The 25,070-nt window shown below is 37.0% G+C and overlaps 1 protein-coding gene across 6 annotated transcripts in view; it reads left to right on the forward strand.

The window, feature by feature from the left end:
• DOCK3 (dedicator of cytokinesis 3) overlaps positions 1-25,070 on the forward strand; it is a 597,238-nt gene that overhangs the window by 163,619 nt on the left and 408,549 nt on the right. For all 6 annotated transcript variants that reach the window (XM_030306883.1, XM_030306888.1, XM_030306884.1 and 3 more), the window contains exon 4: positions 16,477-16,532. In XM_030306883.1, the coding sequence (XP_030162743.1) occupies positions 16,477-16,532 (56 nt within the window). The remainder of the gene's footprint in view (positions 1-16,476; positions 16,533-25,070) is intronic.

A 25,070-nucleotide genomic window follows, 5' to 3' on the forward strand; every position in this document is an offset into this window, starting at 1 on the left:
GCTTAACTGACTGCGCCACCCAGGCGCCCCAAGGCTATAGTTTTCTTATACTATCTTTGATTTTGGTATCAGAGTAATACTGGTTTCATAAAATGAATTGCAAAATGTTTTTATTTTTCTCTTTTGTGATTGTGTAGTAGTGTTCACTCTTCAATCATTTAATAGAATGAAGCAGTGAAGCCATCTAGGTCTGAAGATCTTTTTCTTAGGAGTTTTAAAATATGAATTCAGTTTCCTTAATAGTTATAGGTCTAGTCAAGCTAGTCAAATTATGTTAACCCTTGAATAACATGGATTTGAACTGCCTGGGTCCACTTCTATGTGAATTTTTGATAAATACAATACAGTACTGTAAATTTGTTTCCTCTTCCTTCTGATTTCCTTAATAATATTCTTCTCTAGCTTACTTTATTGTAAGAATACACTCTATAATATAACATACAATATATGTGTTAATTGACTGTTCATATTGTCAGTAAGGCTTCTGGTCAACAGTAGGCTAATAATAGTTAAATTTTTGAGAGGTCATCGTTATATATCGGGTTTTGACTGTGTGGGGGATTGGTGCCCCAACCGTGTGTTATTCAATGACTAACTGTGTGTGTATATATATATATATATATATATATATATATATGTATATATTTTATATTGATTGAGTTATGGTAGTTTGTATTTTAAAAGGAATTGATCCATTTCATGTATGTCATCTTATTTATGTATGTAGAGTTTTTGAAGTATTCCTCTATTATCCTTTTAATGTATGTGTAATATCCCATTTCATTCCTGATATTGATAACTTCTGTCTTATATGTTTTTTTCTTTGTTAGTCTTGGTAGAAATTAGTTATGGGGCGCCTGGGTGGCTCAGTTGGTTAAGCATCCAACTTCAGCTCGGGTCATGATCTCACAGTTTGTGGGTTCGAGCCAGCTGTTCTGACAGCTCAGAGCCTGGAGCTTGCTTCGGATTCTGTGTCTGCCTCTCTCTGTCCCTCCCCTTCTCGCACTCTGTCTTTCTCTCAAAAATAAATGCTAAAAAATAAAAAAAATAAATTAGTCCTGTTGATCTTTCCAAAGACCAGCTTTATATCTCCTCGATTTTTCTATTGTTTTTCTGTTTAAATTTTGTTGATTTTTGCTCTCTTGTTCTTTTTGCTCACTTTCGTTTTATTTTGCTCTTTTCCTTCTAATTTCTTTTTTTTCATTTTTATTTATTTTAGGGAGAGAGTGTGAATGGGGGAGAGGGCCAGAAAAAGAGAGAGAGAATCCTAGGCAGGCTCAGTGCTCAGTATGGAGCCCAACGTGGGGCTTGATCCCACAATTCTGAGATCATGACCTGAGCCAATCAGGAGTAGGATGCTCAATCTCCTGAGCCACTGAGGTACCTGTCCTTCTAATTTCTTGAGGAGAGAGCTTAGATTATTGATTTGCAATTTTCCTTTTTATTTTAATTTTTGAAAAAATTTTTAAAAATTCTATTTACTTATTTTTTTTAAGTAGGCTCTGTGGTTAACATGGGGCTTGAACTCAAGCCTGAGATCAAGGGTCTCATGCTCTACTGACTGAGCTGGCCAGGCACCCCATGCATTTTCCTTTTTTTTTTTTTAATGTTTATTTTGCACAAGAGAGGAAGTGTATGCATGCATGTATGGGGGTGGGACAGAGAAAGAGGGGGAGAGAGAATCTGACAGCACAGAGCCCAAAGTGGGGCTCAATCCCACGAACGAGCTGAAATCAAGAGTTGGATGTTTAAATGACTGAGCCACCCAGGAGCCTCTCCTTTTTTAAAAAAAATTCAATGTTTTATTTAGTTTTGAGAGAGACAGAGAGACAAAATATGAGTGGGAGAGGGGCAGAGAGAGAGGAGACACAGAATCCGCAGCTCATGACACAGAATTGAAAGTCATGAACCACGAGATCATGACCTGAGCCAATATATACATTTGTATTTCTCTAACTTATTTCACTTAGCATAATTCACTCTAGCTCCATCCATGCCATTGCAAATGGAAATATTTCAGTTTTTTATGACTAATACTCGATTACACACACACACACACACACACACACACACACACACAAGCACACACACACATACCACAGCTTTATTCATTCATCAGTTGATAGACTTTTGGGCTCTTTACATAATTTGGCTATTTTTGGTAATGTTGCTGTCAACACTGGGGTGCACGTGACACTTTGAATCAGTAGTTTTGTATCTTTTGGGTAAATCCCTAGTAGTGCAATTGCTGGGTCATAGAGTAGTTCTATTTTTAACTTTTGGAGGAAGCTCCATACTGTTTTCCAGAGTGGCAGCACCAGTTTGCATTCCCACCAACAGTGTAAGAGGGTTCACCTTTCTCCACATCCTCACTGATATTTGTTGTTTCCTGAGTTGTTAATTTTAGTCATTCTGACTCCTGTGGAATTTAATAAACAGATGAACATGGGGAAGGGGAAAAAAAAAAAGAGAGGGAGGCAAACCATGAGAGACTCTTAACTATAGAGACCAAACTGAGGGTTGTTGGAGGGGAGGTGGGCAAGGAATGGGCTAAATGGGTGATGGGTTTTAAGGAGGACACTTATGATGAGCCTGAAGTTTCTCCTGAAACCAATATTACATTACATGTTAACTAATTACAATGTAAATAAAAAGTTGAAACAAACAACAAAATAATAATATATGCATTTAATGCCAATAAATTTCCTTTCAGCATTTCTCTACCTGTGTCCCAAAAGTTTGATATATTATATTGTCATTTTAATTCAGTTCAGTGTAATTTTTATTTGCTCTGAAAAGTTCTCTTTGATGTGTATGGACTATTTAAATGTTTATTTATTTTGAGAGAGAGAGAAAGGGGTAGAGAGAGAGAATCCCAAGCCACTCTGCACTCTCAGCACAGAGCACAACTCAGGGCTTTATCTCATGAACTGTGAGATCATTACCAGAGCCAGAATCAAGAATCAGATGCTCAATGAACTGAGCCACCCACGTGCCCCTGATGCATGGATTATTTAGAAATTTTTTTTTTGGGGCGCCTGGGTGGCGCAGTCGGTTAAGCGTCCGACTTCAGCCAGGTCACGATCTCGCGGTCCGTGAGTTCGAGCCCCGCGTCAGGCTCTGGGCTGATGGCTCAGAGCCTGGAGCCTGCTTCCGATTCTGTGTCTCCCTCTCTCTCTGCCCCTCCCCCGTTCATGCTCTGTCTCTCTCTGTCCCAAAAATAAATAAACGTTGAAAAAAAAAATTAAAAAAAAAAAGAAATTTTTTTTTTTATATCTAAGCATTTGAAGATTTTTCTGTTATCCTTCTGTTATTTATTTCCAGTTTGATTTTATTGTGGTTGAAGGAAACATTCTGTGTATGATTTTGATTGTTTTAAATTTGTGACATTTGTGTTTTTGCCCATGATATATCTTGGTTATGAGTCATATGTGCACTTGAAAAGAATGTGTATCTGCTTTTGTTGAGTGGATTATTCTGTGAATGCCACTAGATCCTATTGGTCAGTGGTAGTGTTGAGTTCTTTATCATTGCTCTTTTTCTGTTTAGTTCTGTAGGTCTCTGACTATAATTGTAGAGTTGTCTATTTTTATGTCTGTCAGTTTTGCTTCACACATTGTGTAGCTCTGTTATTTAGTGCATATACATTTATGATTGCTGTGTTTTCTTGGTAATTGACTTTGTATCATTATATAATGTTCCATTTTTGTGTCAGAAGAAAAAAATTATTCTGGCATCTACTTTAATATTAATTATTGCTTTTTTCATTAACTTTTGCATGTTTTTTCATGCTTATATTTCTAATTTGCCTAGGATGTTGTATTTATAGTTACATTTGTAGTTAGTTTTTTGTAAACAACATATTATTAGGTCATGTTTTATAATTTCTCTGGCTGTGTGTCTTTTAACTAATTTATTGAGATTATCTACATTTAATGTCATTATTGATTTGTTATTAAGTCTTCCATTTTATTTTTTGATTTAAAAAAATTTTTTAAAAATATTTATGTATTTTTGAGAGAGAGGCAGAATGTGAGGAGGGGAGGGCAGAGAGAGAGAAGGAGACACAGAACTCAAAGCAGGCTCCAGGCTCTGTGCTGTCAGCACAGAGCCTAACACGGGGCTCAAACTCACGAACTGTGAGATCATAACCTGAGCTGAAGTTGGACACTTAACTAACTGAGCCATCCAAGGGCCCCTTTATTTTTTTTATTTCTATTATTCTTTTCTCTGCTTTCTTTTTCCTCCTCCTTGTGGGTTACTTGAACATTAAGATTTTTAAAAATGTTTTTATTTATTTTTGAGAGAGACAGAGAGTGGGGGGTGGGGAGGACAGAGAGAGAGAGGGAGACAGAGAATCTGAAGCAGCTTCAGGCTCTGAGCTGTCTGAACAAAGCCTGATGCAGATTGAACCCATGAACCATGAGATCATGACCTGAGCCGAAGCCAAATGATTAACCAACTGAGCCACCCTGGCACCCCAGAGCATTTTTTGAGAATTCCATTTTAATGTATTTGTAGTGTTTTTGAGTATATGTCTTTGTAGATCTTTTTAGTGGTTATTCCTAGGTATTATATTGTAAATGAGGAACTCATTACAGTGTATTGGAATTGCCATTTTTCTGGTTGTGTGAATTGTAGAAAACTTGTCTCTCTTTATATTTGTTTACTTTTCTCTTTACAAGTGTGTCAAATATTTTTTCTCATACATGAACCACAACAGATACTGTTATAATTTTTAATTTTTCAAACCATCATACATAATCTTAAAAATTCAAGAGGATGAAAGTCAATCATATTTCCACACGTTTTTGCTTACCTTCTTTTTTCTTTCTCCCTGATGTTTCGAGATTATTTTGTTTTACCATTTTTCTTATGTTTAGATAATTTTCTCTTCTTTTAGGATAGATCTGCTGGTAACAAATTCTTTTAGTTTTCTTTCATCTGAAAATCTCCTGACTTCTCTTTCATTCCCAAAGAATATTTCCAGGGGGTATAGGATTCTAAGTTAACAGTTATTTTTTTTTAAATTTATAACATTTATTTATTATTGAGAGACAGAGACAGAGCATGAACATGGGAGGGGCAGAGAGAGGAGGAGACACACAATCCGAAGCAGGCTCCAGGCTCTGAGCTGTTAGCGCAGAGCCTGACTCAGGACTCGAACTCCCAAACCGCTAGATCATGACCTGACCTGAAGTTGGACACCCAACCGACTGAGCCACCCAGCCACCCCAATAGTTATTTTCTTTCAGCAGTGAGAACTTTTTGCCACTTCCTTTTGTTCCTTATGTTTTATTAATAAAAATTTAAAAATATTTCTGATTATAAAATTTAAAATTTTACAGTTATATTAGAAAATTTAAAAAATAGTGGTAAGATTCACATAAGACAGTATCTTCCGTGTTGACATTTAGTACATTCCTAGTGTTTTACAACCATTACCACTATCTAATTCCAAAATCTTCTTGTCACCCCAAATATGAACCCTTATACCAATTCCCCTTTCCCCCCAGCCCTTGACAACTACTGTCTTTGTGGGTTTGCCTATTCTGGATACTTTCGTGGCCTTTTGTGCCTGACTTCTGTTACTCAGTATGATGTTTTCAAGATTATTTATTGATGTGACATATATTTGTACTTAATTGCTTTTATGTCCGAATAACATTCCATTTTATGACTATACCACAGTATGTTTGTCTGCTTATCAGTTGATGGAGATTTGAATTGTTTCCATGTTTGGCTACTGTGAGTAGTGATGCTCATCCTCTCTCGTTTTAGTGAAAAATTCACTGTCATTTGAATTTTTTTTCCACTTGAGGTTAGGTATTGTTTCTCTCTTGCTACTTTTTTTTCTTTTCTCTTCTCTTCTCTTTTCTTCTCTTCTCTTCTCTTCTCTTCTCTTCTCTTCTCTTCTCTTCTCTTCTCTTCTTTTCTTTTCTTTTCTTTCTTTTCCCTATAGTATTCAGAAATGTAACTATGTTGTGTCTTGGTATGTGTTTCTTTTGGTTTATTCTGTTTGGGGTTTGGTCAGCTTCTTCAATATGGAGGTTTTGTCTTTTGCTAAATTTGGGAAGTTTTCTGTCATTTTTAAAAATTTTAAGTTTTATTAGACTTTATTTTTTATTTTTTTATTTTTTATTTTTTTAAATTTTTTTTTCAACGTTTATTTATTTTTCGGACAGGGAGAGACAGAGCATGAACGGGTGAGGGGCAGAGAGAGAGGGAGACACAGAATCGGAAACAGGCTCCAGGCTCTGAGCCATCAGCCCAGAGCCCGACGCGGGGCTCGAACTCACGGACCGCGAGATCGTGACCTGGCTGACGTCGGACGCTTAACCGACTGCGCCACCCAGGCGCCCCTAGACTTTATTTTTTAGAACAGTTTTAGGTTTACAGAAAAATTGTACAGAAAGTACATGGAGCCCTCCTTCCTCTTTCAGCTTCTCCTGTTATTCACATTCTGCATTAGTGTGGTATATTTATTACATTTAATGAACCAGTATTTATACACTCCTAATATTATTTATAGTTTACATCAAGGTTCACTCTTTGTGTTTTATGGTTTTGACAAATGCATAATGTCATGTATTTATCATTACAGTCTCATAAGAATAGTTTCATTGCCCTAAAAATACCCATCTATTCATCCCTTTTCTTATCCTCCAGGACTTTTGGCAACCACTGATCTTTTTACTGCCTCTGTAATTTGCCTGTTAAAGAATGTTACTTAGGATCATATAGACTGTAGACTTTTCAGATTGACTTCTTTCGCTGTGCAACATGCAGTTAAGATTCCTCCATGTCTTCTGGTGGCTTGATAGGTCATTTATTTATTTTTGATTTTTTTAAAGGTGTTATTTTTTTTAATTTTTTGTTTCAACGTTTATTTATTTTTGGGACAGAGAGAGACAGAGCATGAACGGGGGAGGGGCAGAGAGAGAGGGAGACACAGCATCGGAAACAGGCTCCAGGCTCTGAGCCATCAGCCCAGAGCCCGACGCGGGGCTCGAACTCACGGACCGCGAGATTGTGACCTGGCTGAAGTCGGACGCTCAACCGACTGCGCCACCCAGGCGCCCCAAGGTGTTATTTTTTTTAAGTGGTCTCCACACCCACATGGAGCTTGAACCCACAGCCCTGAGATAAGAGTTACACACTTCACTGACTGAGCCAGCCGGGCACCCCAGTAGCTCATTTCTTTGTATTGCTGAATAATATTTTATTGTCTGGATAGAGTATAGGTTGTTTCTTCATTCACCTATTGAAGGATATCTTGATTGCTTCCAAGTTTGGGCATTTACAAATTAAGCAGCTATAAACATTTGTGTACAGATTTTTGTGTGGACATAAGTTTTCAATTCACTGGGTAATTACCAATGCATGCAGTTGTTAGATCGTATGGTAAGAGTATATTAATTTTATAAGAAACTTCCAGACTGTCTTCCAATGTGGCTGTACCATTTTGCATTCTCACCAGCAATGGGTGAGAGTTCTTATTGCTTCATATTGTCACTAGGATTTGTTCTGTTCATGTACATTCTAAGTCTTGCCTTTTTTCTTTCTTCTCTCCTCCTAGGACCTGATAATAAGAATGTTAGATTCTGTTTTGTTTTTGCCATAGTCATACAGGTCCCTGAGTCTCTTTTTTTTGTTGTTTTTTTTTTAAGTCTGTTTTCTCTTTATTGTTTAGTCTCCCAACACTTCTAAAATAAAAAGTTGCAGGGTTTTCCACACCAACAACCAATTCTACAGATGTCTGGATACCCGCTGGGTGTCCAAAATTCAGTCCATTTCTGGCACTAACTCTGGGTCAGATCCCACATGTTAAGTGCTCAGTCCCACAAGACCATCTTCACTTCAGATGCCAATCTCAAGTCCTGGACTTCTATACTTCTGATCAACTAGTATAAATTGAGGGTTCCTATGATCCCCTTCTCATGTTTGATTATTTGCTAGAACAGCTCACAGAACTCAGGAAGACAACTTAATTACTATTATCAGTTTATTATAAAGGATCCAACTTAGGAACAGGCAAATAGAAAAGATGCTTACGGCAAGGTATGTAGACTGGGACATGGAGCTTCTATGTCCTTCTTGACATAGTAACTTGATGTGTTCATTAGCCTGGAAGCTCTCCAAACCCTATTGTTTGTTTTTATCAGAATTCCATTATGAAGGCATGATGTATGACATCACTGGCCCTTGGTGATTAACTGAGTCTCCAGCTCCTCTTCCCTCCCTGTGGGTTGGAGAGTGGAGCTGAAAGTACCAACCCTCTAATTGCATGATTCCTCTGGCATCTCCCATTCTGAAGCTATCTGGGGGCCCACCAAGGGTCACCTCATTAGTATAATCCCCAGTAGGGTTGAAAGGGACTCATCATGAATAACAAAAGATGCTTCTATCCTTCAAAGAGTTTTAGAAACTTTTGTGTTAGGGACTGGAGATGAAGAAATATATATTTCTTATTACATCATAATATCACATTCCAAGTGTTATTTCAAATTTTTCTGACTATGGCTCACTGCTTCTTTCCCATGCCTCCTCCATTCTACTGTTTAGACCATTCAGCATTTTTGTTTCTTTGTTGAAATGTTTTTGTTTCTTTGCTGAGACTCTTTAGTTTTTTTCTTCCCATTGGTTTCATGCATATTTGTAATTGCTCACTGAAACATTTTTATGATGGCTCCTTTAAAATATTTTCAGATAATTCTAATATCTTTGTTTTCTTTGTGTTGGTATGTATTGCTTTTTTTTTTCCCATTCAATTTCAGATCTTCCTGGTTCTTGGTATGGACCTGGAACTTTGGACATTATGTTATGAGATATTGCTTCTTATTTAAGCCTTTTGTTTTATTTGGCTTTTCTTGACAATGCTGCTGTAGGAGAAGGAGAGGGTTTGCCTCATTATTGCTAAGTGGGGGCTGAGGGCCATGTTACCCACTCAGCCTCCATTGACACTGAAGGGTGCACACTCCTGTTATTGTTGATTAGGTGTAGGATTTGTACCTTCCTAGTAGTCTTCCACTGATTATTTAGTGGCTGGAAAGCATTGCCTTCTGTTCCCCATGTGGTCTCTGATGACACCAGGAGGAGGGTGGTAGTCTTGTTACTGCTTAGCAGTGGTGAAAGCTCCTACTCTGTCTTAGGCCTCTTTGGACACCACAGTGGAATGATGGAGGAGTCTCATTAATGCTGATTAGGGGCAGAAGTTCAGGTGGGCTCCGCTGCCACTTGGGTAGAAAGTCTTGACTCCTAACTTGGCCTTCTCAGACACTATTCCATTGCAAGGTCCAGGTGTGTTATTATAGCCCAATAAAGGTAGAAGTCCATTCTTTCCAGTTGACCTTCCTTGTGTGGGTGGGAGTTGGGCCACAGCTTTTTTGGGGGAGAGGGTTGATGTTTGGAAGCAATGTAGTAGTTATTATTGAAAAGTTTTCTTTGTTGACATGCTGACTCTTTCCTGGTTCTTAAGGCTAGAGAGAACATTCTTTTTTTTGTCTGTGCCTATTGGTGTTTCTAGGTTTCTAGCTTTATCAGATTCAAATAGCAGATGTATAAGGTAAAAGAAAATCTAGGGAATTCACCACTGTATTCTTTCTTGCATCCCAAGGTCCCTAGTTGGTCCACCTTTCCCCTCTACTTTTCAGACTCTTCTTGTTTTTACAAGATGTATTTATGTCTAGAGTTTTTAATATATGATATATATCATATGCTTTGTATATGTTATACATGTTATATGTGTGAAATATCTATATACTTACATATATATTACATATATGTCTCTGTTATATTTATAATGCCCGGAGTTTTTCATTGTACTTAGGAGGAATGGTGAAAACTATGTCTTATTCATCTTCCTGGAAGCACATGCTAATCCTGTATCTTTTTAACTTTTTATTATTCTTCCTTTATAGATAATGGGCTGTCATCATTTAGTTTTGGTTACATGCAGTTATGTGTTTTATCTGTTTTAAGTCCATATTTTCCTGTATTAGGATTTCCTGTTGGTACAGGTTATCTTTTATTATGGGCTGAAATATAAAATGCATTACTGGTAGACTTGATGTCAGCATCATGGTGCTATAAGATGTCCCTAGTTTTTGTCCTCACCCTCAACAACAAATATTCTGTACACAGGGGACCCAGAGAAGTCTCACCCAACTGTGCATTGAGTAATATACAGACCTCAGTCAGCTGTGTACCGTGAGGTGACTGTGTTGTCATCTGGGAGCTTCTGAAGGCCCTTGGGTTCTTCAGACCCTTGGTTACCCTTGGGTAACTGTTGGATGAGGAAACATTTGTTGATGTATAGGTTTCTATAGGTGAAGACCCAGCACTCTTTTGGAGCAGAAAATAAGAGTTTGACATTGGAGTGGGTAATAGGAATAATTTCACTTTACCTGCGTCAACTTTACCAAAAGGTAGCAATAGATAAAGACCAAAGGAGATCTTTTTAGACCCGTGATTTCTCCCTGAGGGCAAGAGAGAGCATGAAAGTAAGCATCCAGCTTTTCCAGCTTCGTAGATGCTGCCAGAGAGGCTCATTTCTGTCTTGCCATATTCAGAGTCCTAAATTGGGAGTTCCATGATTGAGAGGTGGAAAGAGTTTGGGAAAGTGGCACATAGAATTTTTGGGTGGCATTAAATAGACGCAGAGCCTACTGTGCAGCAGACACTATCAAGAAGCCCACCCATTAACTGCTGGGAAAGCCCCCCACTCCAGATTCCCCCATAGGCCCATAGACATCCTCAGTGCTTTGTGTGCCTCACCTACACACACACCCCCCCACACTGTAGCTGGCTTACTGTGCATACTCTTTAAGGTGGTGGCAAGAGCCAGCTTTGGAACACTGCTCATGAGTATATACAGAAAGCACACAGAATCTGTAGTCCAGAGACCACAAACTTGAGCTTTAGTGCCACTCTTGGGAAAACATGAGAGAGGCTGTCAGCACTCAACCTGGTGCATTATAGGATCAATAAAGGCATACGTGCTGAAGAATTCTGCCACAAAAGTGAGCAAGAAGCTTGGAGCAGGTTCGTGGAAGGTCTGAGAATTTTGCAGAGTCTCTAGGAGGGACATTGGAAGGTATTTCTACCCTGATGGGAATTAGTAAAAACTGGAGGGGGTGACTGCTACTTCAAATGTGAACACCATAACACAGAACTCCCAAGAAACATGAAAAACCAAGGAAATAAACACCACGAAAGGATCATAAAAAATTTTCCAGTAACTGAATCCAAAGACATGGAGATGTACAATTTTTCTGATAAAGAATTCAAAGAGCTGTATTAAGGAAATTTGATGAGCTAAAGAAAACCCAGAGAGACAGTTCATTGAAATCAGGAAAATAATACATTAACAAAATGAAAAATTTATCAAAGAATTAGAAATAATGAAAAAGAACCAAACAGAAATTCTGGGGTTGAAGTATTCAATGAATGAAATGGTAAAAAAAAATGCAGTAGAGCACATCAACAGCAGGCTTGATGAAGCAGAAGAAAAAAATAAGTGAAATTAAAGATAGGAACTTTAAAATTATCCAGAGGAGAACTGACTAGAAAAGAAGAAAAAAAAAATGAGGAAGAGTGAAGAAAGCCTTTATGATCATTGGCAGCTATCAGTAGGACCAATTTGTGAATCATTAAAGTTCTAAAAGAAGAAGAAGAAGAGGGCAGAAAGCATATTAATGGCTGATAACTTCCCAAATCTAGGGAGAAATTTGGACATCCAAGTTCATGAAGTTAATACGCCACCAGATAAACTGAACGTGAAGAAATCCCTTCTAAGAGACATTATAATAAAACTGTCAAAGTTACAGACAAGGAGAGATCTTAAAAGCAGCAAGAGAAACAAAATTTGTAACTTACAAAGTACTCCCACCCCTGATTAGGCTGTCAGTGGATTTCTCAGCAGAAATATTACAGGCCAGAAGAGAGAGAGATAATTATTCCAAGTGGTGAAAGAAAAAAGAACCACACCAACCAAGAATACTTTACCTAGCAGAGCTGTCCTTCAGAAATTAAGGAGAGATATAAACTTCCCAGCTAAACAAAAGCTGAGGGAATTTATCATCACTAGACCTGCCTTACAAGCAATGCTGAAAGGAGTTCTTCAAGCTGAAATGAAAGGACCCTAATTAGTAACATGAAAAAATGAAAATATAAAACTCTGGTAAAGGTAAGTATATACTCAAATTCAAAATACTCTAATACTATAATATGGTGATATATTAGCTCTAGTGTTAAAAGAGGAGAGTGTTTAAAAAACTATAGCTATAATAATTCAAAGTATAGGTAAATTGTGACATCGAAAACAGTAAGAGCAGGGGAGAGTAAAAGAGTAGAGTTTTTGTATATGATCAAAATTAAGTTGTTACTGGCTTAAAATAGACTGTTACAAGTTGTGTTACATAAATACCATGATAACCACAAAGCAAAAACCTATAGTAGAATCACAGAAGATACAGGGAATCAAAGCATACCACCATGGAAAATCATCAGTTCATAAAGGAAGGCAGCCAAGAGATGAAAAAAGGAACAAGGCAGCTATAGAACAACTGGAAACAACAAGATGGTAATTCTTTACCTATCAATAATTACTCTAAATGTAAATGAATTGAATTCCCTAATCAACAGGCCTAAAGTAGCTAGAATGATTAAAAGACAAGGCCCCATTAATTACATACCACCTTTAAGAGACTTACTTCACCTTTAGGGACATACATAAGTTGAAAGTAAAGGGATAGGAAATGATATTTTGTGCAAGTGGAAACCAGAAGAGAGCATAGGTAGTTATATTTACTCCAGGTAAAATAGACTTTAAGATAAAAATTGTTGACTAGAGACCAAGAAGGTCATTGTATAATGATAAAGGAATCAGCTCATCAGGAAGATATAGCAATCATATCTATAGGTGTATCAAAAACTAATATATTAGTATGTAATAAATATATTAAACAGATACAGATTTGAAGGGAAAATTAGATGATAATACAATAGTAAAAGGACACTTCATTACTTCCGTTTCAGCAATAGATTATTCAGACAAAATCAACAAGGAAACACTTGACTTGAACTGAACTTTAGACCAAATGTATCTCACAGACATAGATACAACACTTCATTCACCAGCATCAGGATATACATTCTTCTCAACTGAAGATGGAACATTCTTCAGAATAGATCATATGATAGGCCACATAACAAGACTTAGCAAATTTAAGAAGATTGAAATTATACTATGTATCTTTTCAGACCACAATGGTATAAAAGTAGAAATCAATAATGGGAAGAAAACTGGAAAATTCACAAATATGTGCAAATTAAACAACACAGTTCTGAACAAGCAGTGGGTCAGAAAATCAAAAAGGAAATTAAAAAATATCTTGATATAAATGAAAATGGAAACAGCATACCAAAGCCTATGGGTTGCTCCAGTGTTAAGAGACAATTTTATAATAATCAATGCCTTACAATAAGAAAAAAGAAAATGTCAAATAACCCAACTTTACACCTCAGTGAACTAGAAAAAGAACAACTATGCTCAAATTCAGCAGATGGAAAGAAATAAAGATCAGAGTGGGAAAAGTGAAATAGAGACCAGAAAACTATAAAAGGATTAACAGGGGCGCCTGGGTGGCTCAGTCGGTTGGGCGTCTCACTTTGGCTCAGGTCATGATCTCGTGGTCTGTGAGTTCGAGCCCCACATCAGGCTCTGGGCTGATGGCTCAGAGCCTGGAGCCTGCTTCGGATTCTGTGTCTCCCTCTCTCTCTGCCACTCCCCTGCTCACACTCTGTCTCTCTCTCTCTGTCAAAAATAAATAAATACTAAAAAAAAAAAAAGGATTAACAAAACTGAGAGCTGTCTTTGTTTTTTTTTAAAGATAAAAATTGACAAATGCTTAGATTAAAGGAAAAAAAAGGAAAGACTCAAAATGAGACATAAAATAGGAAGCATTAAAAATGATACCACAGAAGGGTGGCTTAGTTGGTTAAACATCCGACTCTTGAATTTTGGTTCAGGTCATGATTGCATGGTCCTGAGATAGAGACCCACGTGGGGCTCTGCACTGGGTGTGGAGCCTGCCTAACATTTTCTCTTGGGGTGCCTGGGTGGCTTAGTTGGTTAAGTGTCTGACTTCGGCTCAGGTCATGATCTTGCAGTTCGTGGTTTGAGCTTGGATTCAGGCTTTGTACTGACAGCTCCAAGCCTGGAGCCTGCTTTGGATTCTGTGTCTCCCTCTCTCTCAGCCCCTCCCCTGCTCACACTCCCACCTCTTTCTCTCTCTGTCTCAAAAATAAAACATTAAAAAAAAATTCTCTCTCCCTTGGGCACTTGGGTGGCTCAGTCATTTGAGCCACTTCGGCTCAGGTCATGATCTTGCGGGTTCATTAGTTCGAGTCCTGCATTAGGCTTGCTGCTGTTGGCCTGTCAGCGCAGAACCTGCTTTATATCCTCCCTCTGCCCCTCCCCCGCTTGTGCGCTCACCCAAATAAATAAATATTTTAAAAACCTTAAAGATTCTCCCCCTCTACCCCTCTGCCCTCCCTTGCTTGCCCTCTCTCTCTCTCACCAAAAAAAAAAAAAAAAAAGGTACTACAGAAATACAAGGGATTATAAGAGAATGCCATGAACAATTATTTGCCAGCAAATTGGATAATATAGAGGAAATGGATGAATTCCTAGAAACATGTAACCTACTAAGGATAAATCAGGAAAAAATAAAAAAAATATATTAATGATCCAGTAATGAGTAAGGAGATTGCATCAGCAATCAGATTCTTCCAACAAAGAAAGTTCAGGACCTGATGACTTTATTGGTGAATTCTACCAAACTTTAAAAAATTAATACCAATTCTTCTCTAACTCTTGCAGAAAATTGAAGAGGAGGAAACACTTCCAGGCTCAGTTCATGAGGCCAGTAATACCCTGATACCCAAGCCAGATAAGAATGCTAAATGAAAAAGAAAACCAAAGACAGTATCCCTGATGAATACAGATGCAAAAATTCTCAAAAAACTTTAACAATCCAAACTTAATAGTACATTTAAAGGCTTTTATGCCATGATAAAATGAGATTTATCCAAGGAATGAAAGGATGGTTCAACATTACCAAACTAATTAATGTGATACACCTCATTGATAGAATGAAAGATAAAAATCATGTAATCATTTCAGTAGGTGCAGAAAAACCATTTTGACAAAATACAAAATCCTTTCATGAATAGAATTCTCAGAAAAGTGGGTTTAGAAGGAACATATCTCAACATAAAAAAGGCCATCATATGACAAACCCACAGCTGATGTCATACTCAATGGTAAACGGGTTTGAAATGAAAGTTTTTCCTCTAAGATGAGAAACAAGTCAAGAATCCTCATTTTCACCACTCCTGTCCAACATAGTACTGGAAGTCCTAGCCAGAGCAGTCAGGTGAGAAAAGGAAACAGAAGGCATCTAAATCAGAAAGGAAGAAGTAAAATTGTATTTGTTTGCAGATGATTTGATATATGTAGAAAATCCTAAAGACTCCACCAAAAACCTGCTGAAACTAATCAGCAAATTCAGTAAAATTGCAGGATATAAAATTAACACACAGAATTTAGTTGTGTGTCTTACTCTCTAACAATGAAATATTTGAAAAAGAAATACAGGCAACAGTGCTATTCAAAATAGGATTGAAAACAAGCAGATGGTTAGGAATAAATTTAACCAAGGAGGTGAAATATCTGTATACTGAAAACTATAAAATGAATTACTGTAGTCTAGTTGCTGATGGCCTTGTGTGGTATAGATTTATTTTTGGTAGTGATGTGGGCCAAAGAGTATACATAAAAGAATTGAGACCATTTGTGTTGTATTTGAAGGGTTTCATACATCAGGGAAAAATAACGAAACACTGATTGCAAAACTTCATTTTTTTTTAAAACAATACATCTTTTTGTACCTTAGGAATTGAAATCAAATTATGGCAAATATCAAAATGGAAACTATTTAGAAAGAGTAAAAAGAGAAATATTTATGGAAACTTCCAAATTGGTTCATTCTGGTGAATATAAATGTTTGTCAGAGTCCGAGAATTGTTTCTCTAGCTCAGAGCTGGGTAATGTATAAGTTGTTGGTTAGGGGATAGTTTTGTAGATACATGCCAAGCTTTGTATATAAGTCTATATCCTGAGAGTGATTAGGTGGAATATTTCCAATCTGTAACTTAAAATAATCTTTTTGGTTGTTGCTTAAGATCACAGTTTTCACCTGAAGATAGACTCTGAGTGCAAATGACAATGAAATTCCTATCTAATGTGTATAGTTTGTGCAATTTTGCATTCTTAATATGCAAAGTGGTTGCTACATTAAGAGTTCTACTGTATTGTTGATTTCCATGCTGAAATCTGGCTGCTATTTTAGTATATATGTGATGTTAATCAGAAATTGCTTTTTCTAATGGGAAATCTTTTCTCTTTTACAGGGTATCTTTCCTGTAAATTATATTCACTTGAAAAAGGCAATTGTCAGTAATAGGGGGTGAGTAGTTGGCCTTACTAAATTTATTCATAATTTTTATAGATTGTGGATGAAGGCTTTTTTTCATTTTGGTTTGCAGTATAAAATATGCTATTAACATGTTTTCCTGCCAAAAATAAGTTTGCTTTATCATATATAATATAATATATAATTCTGAGAATATAACTATTTCTTAAAATACTGACAACTTTAATATCTTTTCTTCTGTACCTGAAAGGTAACCTGGGTTGTGAATTTTCTAAAAACATAATGCATGCAGTATGTTTTTAATAATTTATTTATTACTTTGAGAATAGGTTCTGATAGGATAACAAGTACAATCTCTGAATAGAAGAGAGCAAGATGTAAATACATCAGTGTTAACATTTGTTGTTTTTGCACATTCACATTGTGAGTGACTTTTAGAAATTCTTTACTGTCATGCTCTAATTTTAAAAGTAATAAATATGTGTTATTATAAAATTGTGATTTTATTTTCCAGAATTTATCATTTTAAAATATAAAATTTAAGGTACTATATAAGTGTGATAGCTTTTGGTACTAGAAATAATGTTTTTGAACAGAGGTTGAGTAAGCATCAGAGTTTAGTTAGGGCTTAATCAGGAAACAAGAACTTATGAGTTGCTTTACAAGGTAGAATTTATTTTTTTTTTTAAATTTTTTTTTCAATGTTTATTTATTTTTGGGACAGAGAGAGACAGAGCATGAACGGGGGAGGGGCAGAGAGAGAGGGAGACACAGAATCGGAAACAGGCTCCAGGCTCCGAGCCATCAGCCCAGAGCCTGACGCGGGGCTCGAACTCACGGACCGTGAGATCGTGACCTGGCTGAAGTCGGACGCTTAACTGACTGCGCCACCCAGGCGCCCCTACAAGGTAGAATTTAATATGGGTTATTGTTTACATACGTGTTTGAAAATGAAAAAAAAGAGGAAATACTGATGTAACCAAAAATAATAACTACAGAAAGAAGTCTATACTCTGTAGGCTGGGGATACAAAAGATAATGGGCTGGGGATACTAGAACTCAGGATCTGGGAAGATGGGTCTTGAGATACCGGAGCTCAAACATCTGAGGAGTAAGAACATCACATGGCTGTTGCTGGTATATATGAAGAAGGGCAGTGAGGCTGTTTCTGGGAATGCCAATAACAACTGGAGGCTGGGACCTATTTTCTCTGGTTAGGAACTGTGTATAGGAACAGCAAGAAACACTTCTTATCTCCTTTTCCCCAGTATCTTTCAGGTGCCCCCAGTAGACAGAGGAGCTTGTGAGGCAAAGTTGGCAAATCCCAGCCTCAGAGTCAGTGCCTAGAAGGGTGGATTTAGAGATGAGAGGTATTATTAGGTGACTGGTATGCATTCTAAGATAAAATTTGTTATTGAGGAATAGTAAGCCTGTAAGAAGATTCTGATATGAATGCACGATCAGCATACCTTTTTTTTATTCTCCTTCTTCTTTTATAAAATATCAAAGACAAACGGATATAGAGAAAGGAAACTTGAAAATCCTCTTTTAGTGAACGTTTGCAGCAAATAGTCTATCTCAAATTTATAGGAAAGGATTGCCAAAATCATTAAGACTGTATAGAAGTTGTGTGGAAAAAGGAAGAGAGAGTGTCTAGACCTGGACCAGGAAGGCATATATTTCTGGAAGTACTAATAATGTGAATAATAATTTCTGAATGTGAATAGCTCACCTCAAAATGCAAAATATAATGCAAAAATACAAAATTCAAAAATAATGCCCCTGATTTATAACACTTAGTTCAGTAATAAGACTGATAAGAGCTGAAATTGACAGAAACTGCATGGAAGTGAGATGAGACAAGGAGATAGAATGTTTAGGGATCTAGAAATAGAGTACCTCAGAAAATGCTAGCAAAATAATACACTTCCTGATTGATAACCAGGGACTCATCTTAAATCCAAGAGCAGTGTTCCCTGTTTATAATAGTTGTAAAGGAAATTAACGACCACTTTGTTAGCAGAAAAATCTCTACCTCTATTCAGTTTGTTTCTGGAAGGCAAAGGAGATATGGCTTAAATAATTATACAGAGCAGCCATATTTGTTTTTCTTTTTTTTTAATGTGTAAGAGAATTGGTTTGATTTCTTTTTTTAAATTTTTTTATTATGAAATTTATTGTCAAATTGGTTTGCATACAACACCCAGTGCTCATCCCAACAGGTGCCCTCAATACCCATCACCCACCCACCCCTTCCTCCCACCCCCCATAAACCCTCAGTTTGTTCTCAGTTTTTAGGAGTCAGAGCAGCCATATTTGTTGGAAGCACACTTTCTCTAAGGAAGCAGAGAAATCGTTTTTTTGATGTAAATTTTAGAAAGCTATGTAGAATCAATTCAGTAGGCAAACCTCCCACAGTTTGGTGGTCCTAAATAATATTTCTGAAATCTGAAGAAAGTATTAAAAAATTGTCTTTAGGTGCTGAAATGCAATCAATGTAGGGAGGATCTTTTTTCCCCCAAGTTTTTATTTAAATTCCACTTAGTTAACATATAGTGTAATATTAGTTGCAGGTGTAGAATGTAGTGATTCATCACAAGTGCCCTCCTTAATCCCCGTCACCTATTTGACCCCTCCCCGCATCCACCTCCCCTCAGGTAACCATCAGTTAATTCTCTATAGTTAAGTGTCTGTTTCTTGGTCTCTCTCTTTCTGTCGGTCTCTCTCTTTCTCTCTTTAAAATTTTGGAGGATCTTGGGGAATTTTGATCCTTGAAGGAAGGGATTCATACAGGAAGAGTTCATGTTTATTTTGGCTTTTTTTCCACAGAGAATTTTTCAGTTTGCTGTTAACTGGTGGAGCAGATTCCAAACAGAAAGTGGTAGTCTTTCAGGGATGAGGAAACAGGCTGGAGTTTGGAACTCTCAGGGAGATTGGAAAGTAAGAGGTTAAAACCTGGAGAGAAGAGAACCTCAGAGAATTAAGGTCTTAATCTGTTTGCAAATTCCCCCTAAGTAATTGAGTTAGTTCTAGCTTCTTTTGAGCTATGTAAGAGTTGAGGAATCTTAGAGAGTACAGCTAGCAAACTGAATAGACTTCACCAGCCACTTAATATTGGTGAAAAAAATATTAGAGTTCAAGGACTGGCAAGTTATAGGGGCCTTGGGAAAGTATTTTGGACTTTTTGTTGAGATTGCTAAAGGTTGTAAATATATGCCCTTGGATAAAGGACCAAACTAAAGATATATAGGGCAAAAGTGAGATAGTCTAGCCATAACAAAGCGTAAACATCTGAAAACAAGGGATGTTAGAAGAATACTGTCATTCAGAAATAGCCAGTATAGGGGCGCCTGGGTGGCGCAGTCGGTTAAGCGTCCGACTTCAGCCAGGTCACGATCTCGCGGTCCGGGAGTTCGAGCCCCGCGTCAGGCTCTGAGCTGATGGCCCAGAGCCTGGAGCCTGTTTCCGATTCTGTGTCTCCCTCTCTCTCTGCCCCTCCCCCGTTCATGCTCTGTCTCTCTCTGTCCCAAAAATAAAATAAAAACGTTGAAGAAAAAAAGAAAAAAAAAATTAAAAAAAAAGAAATAGCCAGTATAATATGTTAATGTGATTTCCCATTTTTTTAATACATGGTATTTTTACTCTGTTCCCTGTTATGAGTTAATTCTCCTTTATCATTTTTTCTCCCCCACTCTTATAAATATTACATTGATGATATATCTCTTTTTGGTATCCTTTTTCTTCCTTAATTTCTATGGCTATTCTTGTTCCATTCTTCCTCTTGGGCCTCCCTTCATCATTCTTCTCTGACTCCTATTCCAAGCCCTTAATCCATGAGCTTTATCTCTACTCTAATCCTTTATGTGCAAAATGTGCCTTTTTTGTTCAGGTAGAGTAAGGTAGACAGTTTCACTACAGTGTGTGAAGGTGACGTCAGTAAAAGGAGATGAGTCCAGAGTGGCAGCAAAGGAATAAATATTGTAGGGCCTTGTAGGCTATGTCAGGGGTGTTATCTTTTATTGAATGATCCTGGAAGTCACTAAAAACTTTCAGAAAGAGAAGGGACATATTTTTAATTTTAAAAGTGTTATTCTGGGCTGCTTTGTTGAAACTAGAACTATAGTGGGGAAAGGTAGAAGCAAGGAGACTTGGTAGAATACTATAGAGGTCCATGGAAGACAGAATGATAGCTTGGATTCACATGTTCCCTGGTGTGACGAGAAGTGGTAAGGTGCCATATATTTTGAAGTTAGAGCTGACAGTATTTGTTGAGCATGTAGAGTAGACAAAAAAGGAATTGAAGATGACTTCAGGGTTTTTTGTCTTAATAACTCTGGAGATGTGGTTGCCATTCACAGAAATGTGGAAGCTTGGGAAGGGATATATTTTGGGGAGGAAATCAAAGGATTCAATTTTGGACATGTTAAGTTTAAAATGACTCTTAGACTCAAGTGGAGATATTAGGTAAGCAGTTGACTATGAATGTGGAGTTCTGAGGAGTTTGGTGCTTCAAACATAGATTTGGAAGTCATCAGCATTCAAATGGTATTTAAAACTACGGGGCTGGATGAAAACAGTAAAGGAATTTCTGTAGATGGAGAAGTGAGGCGAAGACAGAATACTGGGGAACTGTAATGTTTAAAGATAAAGTGAAGAAGAGAATCAGAAGAATCTAAAAAGTTGTGGCCAGTGAGGTACGTAGAGAAATGAAACAGTAGTGTCTTGGAGACCAAGCAAAGAAAGTATTTAGAGGATGGACTAATCAAATATGTCTGGTGTTGTTGAGTAAGATTGAAGATATAGTTAGGAGCGGTTGGGGTAGACTAGTAAGAATGAAAACCCAATAAGAAGAAATTTTAGACGTTGAAAAAAAAAAAAAAAAAAAAAAAAAGAAGGGGCGCCTGGGTGGCGCAGTCGGTTAAGCGTCCGACTTCAGCCAGGTCACGATCTCGCGGTCCGTGAGTTCGAGCCCCGCGTCAGGCCCTGGGCTGATGGCTCAGAGCCTGGAGCCTGTTTCTGATTCTGTGTCTCCCTCTCTCTCTGCCCCTCCCCCGTTCATGCTGTCTCTCTCTGTCCCAAAAATAAATAAACGTTGAAAAAAAAAAAAAAAAAAAAAAAAAAAAAAAAAAAAAAAAAAAAAAAAAAAAAAAAAAAAGAAGAAATTTTAGAGAGAATGAAAGAAGAGGAAGTAGAATACAGGAAAGACTCACGGGCCAAAGACTGAAGACTCTTATAACCATAACTGAAGGGCAGATGGCAACATAATTTGGTTTTGGGATAAATTCTTCTATGTAATCCTTTTTTAAAAATCATCAGACTCTTCTTACCTAATTTTTTATTTTGAAAAATTTCAAATCTATACACAGATTACAAGAATAATATAAATAACACCTATATCCTTTCCCCTGAATTTAGTAGTTACGAGCATTTTGCCATATTAAGCTCATGTTCTCTCCCCAGCCTTGCTTTTAACATGAGAGTAAGTTTTAGACATTCTAATACTTTACTGTTAAATATTTGAGTATGTGTCTTCTAAGAAAAAGGATGATCATGATCACAATATAATTATTACACTCAAGAAATTTACCATTGATACTAGTACTATAATATATCTAGTTCATATTCAAATATCCCTAATTTTCCCAAGAATGTCCTTTTTATAGCTGTTTTTGTTTGATTGCTTTTTTTGGTGGGGGTATGGTCTAGGAGTCAAAAAAGTATTTTCAGGCTTTCAGTTATGAGGTGAATAAGTCATGGGGGGAAAAGGTACAGCATAAAGAATATAGTCAATGCTTTTGTAATTGTGTTGTTTGGTGACAGATGATAGCTACACTTGTGGTGAGCATAGTGTAATACATAGAGAAATTGAATCACTGTGTAGTTCACCTGAAACTAATGTAACATTCTGTGTCAACTATACTGAAATGAAAAAAAATTTAAATCTTCATAATCGGTGTATAGAAATGAGACAGATTTCTGTATATTCATTTTGTATACTAAGATTTTACTGAATTTGTGTATCAGTTCCAGCAGTTTTTTGGTGGTGTCTTTTGAGTTTTCTATATAGAGTATCATGTCATCTACACATAGTGAAAGTTTGACTTCTTTGCCAATTTGGATGCCTATTATTTCTTTTTGTTGTCTGATTGCTGAGGCTAGGACTTCCAGTACTGTGTTAAATAACAGTGGTGAGAATGGACATCCCTGTCTTGTTCCTGACCCTAGAGGAAAAGCTTTCAGTTTTTCCCCGTTGAAGATGATATTAGCTGTGGATTTTTCATATATGGACTTTATTATGTTGAGGTATGTTCCCGCTAAACCTACTTTGTTGAGGGTCTTTATCATGAATGGATGTTGTACTTTGTCAAGTGCTTTTTCTGCATCTTGAGAGGATCATATGGTTCTTACCTGTTTTATTTCATGTTATGTTATGTTATGTTATGTTATGTTATGTTATGTTATGTTATGTTATATTAGAGAACATTAGCAGGGGAGAGGGACAGAGGGAGAGAGAAAGAGGGAGGGAGAGATGGAGGGAGGGAGGGAGATAGAGATGGAGACAATCTTCAGACTCCATGCGCAGTGTATCATGCTCAATTTGTATCAAGCTGCTTGATTTGCGAATATTGAACCACCCTGGCAAACCAGGAGTAAATCCCACTTGATCATGGTGAATGGTTCTTTTAATGTACTGTTGGATTCAGTTTGCTAATATTTTGTTGCAAAAAGTCTCTTTTTCAGTGTTGTCTTTATCTGGTTTGGAATTGGTAATGCTGGCCTCATGGAATGAGTTTGGAAGTTTTCCTTCCATTTGTATTTTTTGGAACAGTTTGAGAGGAATAGGTATTAACTCGTCTTTAAATGTTTGGTAGAATCCCTCTGTGAAGTCATCTGGCCCTGGACTTTTGTTTGTTTGGAGATGTTTGATTACTGATTCAGTTTTTTTTTCTAGATATCAATCTGTTCAAGTTTTCTATTTCTTCTTGTTTCAGTTTTGGTAGTTTATACGTTTCTAGGATTTTATATCCATTTCTTCCAGATTTTCTGGTTTGTTGACATACAATTTTTCATAATATTCTCATAATTGTTTGTATTTATCTGGTGTTGGTTGTGATTTCTCCTCTCTCACACGTGATTTATTTATTTGGGTCCATTCTGTTTTTGATAAGTGTATTCTTTTTTCCTTTTATGATGTTTACATAAAATCTCTGGGTCAAAGAGCACCATAGAAATGCCCAGGTCAGTTGTTTTGCAAAATGTCCCTCAGTTTGTATTTGCCTAAATGTTTTTTCCTAAGTGGGTGATGGGCATTGAGGAGTGCACGTGTTGGGATGAGCACTGGTTGTTGTATGGAAACCAATTTGACAATAAATTTCATATTAAATAAATGAATAAACAAACAAATAAATAAATGTTTTTTTCCTGGTTAGACTCAGCTTAAGCATTTTAGATTGCAATACTACATAGGTGGTGTTGTGGATTAAAACGATCATAATTCTCCTGCAGGTCCTCCCAGCGCATGATATGATTAGCAAGACCAGGGCTTGGGGCTCTACCTTAGTAAATAGTAGCCGAGAACAAAGGCCTCAATCAGTGAACATGCATTGTGTTTCTATCATGTGCCTTCTTCATTGTATCCTGCCATACCTGTGGAAAAGATGACCCTGTACTCTCAATGCTTCTTAGGATATATCATCTGCTTCTTGGAAAACTTGTACCATTTGTGCTGAAGTGCTTTTGTTTTTGTTTTTTATTTGGTTGACAGGGAATGAAATTACTTGAATAGGCTATGGAAATTTTCTTGTGGGGACTTTTAAAATTTACATAGTTTTCAGTTAGCTTTTAAAGTTTTTCTTCACATCTGGCTTTTCTCATTCTTAAAATGATCCACCAGTTTTTGTAAAGTTTCACTGAAAAAAATATACATTTGTATATTTGAAGATAGTAAATTTGTAGTAAATTTGAAGATTTTAGGGCTGATAAGAAAAAAGATATGGCTACAAGATGGAAGGAACATACTATGAGCTTTATTTAGGCAGAACTTTGACGGGTTGTAAAGGTAAGTCCCTAACAGCTGGAGACCTCCCGGCAGCGCAGGGCCATACCTATAACAGGAAGAGGGCACAGGAACCCCTGGGAGAGAAGGGACTTATGTATCTAGATTATGTTACTTAGCTGCATGATGGGAAATCTCTGGGTCAAAGAGCACCATAGAATAGCAGCAGCTTATGATCTTTTATAGTCCAGCGTGGGTCTAAACTGTGAATAGCAGTTAGTGAGTGCAGCTTTATTAATGTAAAATGACAGGCTCTAAATGGCTAAAAATATGCTTATTTGGGTTATATTAGAAGCAGTTGGATGTAAAATTTTGGCACTGGTGGGCTGTGAGCTAATGGTGCTCTCTTGCTGTGAAGAAGTAAATAATACAGGGCCCAGTATACAAGAGACACTTTGGCACATTTGTATAACATCATTACATTATGAAACACAAATATTTTTTATTTTAAATTGTGGGAAGTTAGTGGCATGATTTAAATTAGGAATAGCCAACTTCCATAGTTTTAGGAGTTG

The sequence above is a fragment of the Lynx canadensis genome, chromosome A2, assembly GCF_007474595.2.
Source record: "Lynx canadensis isolate LIC74 chromosome A2, mLynCan4.pri.v2, whole genome shotgun sequence".
Lineage (NCBI taxonomy): Eukaryota > Metazoa > Chordata > Mammalia > Carnivora > Felidae > Lynx > Lynx canadensis.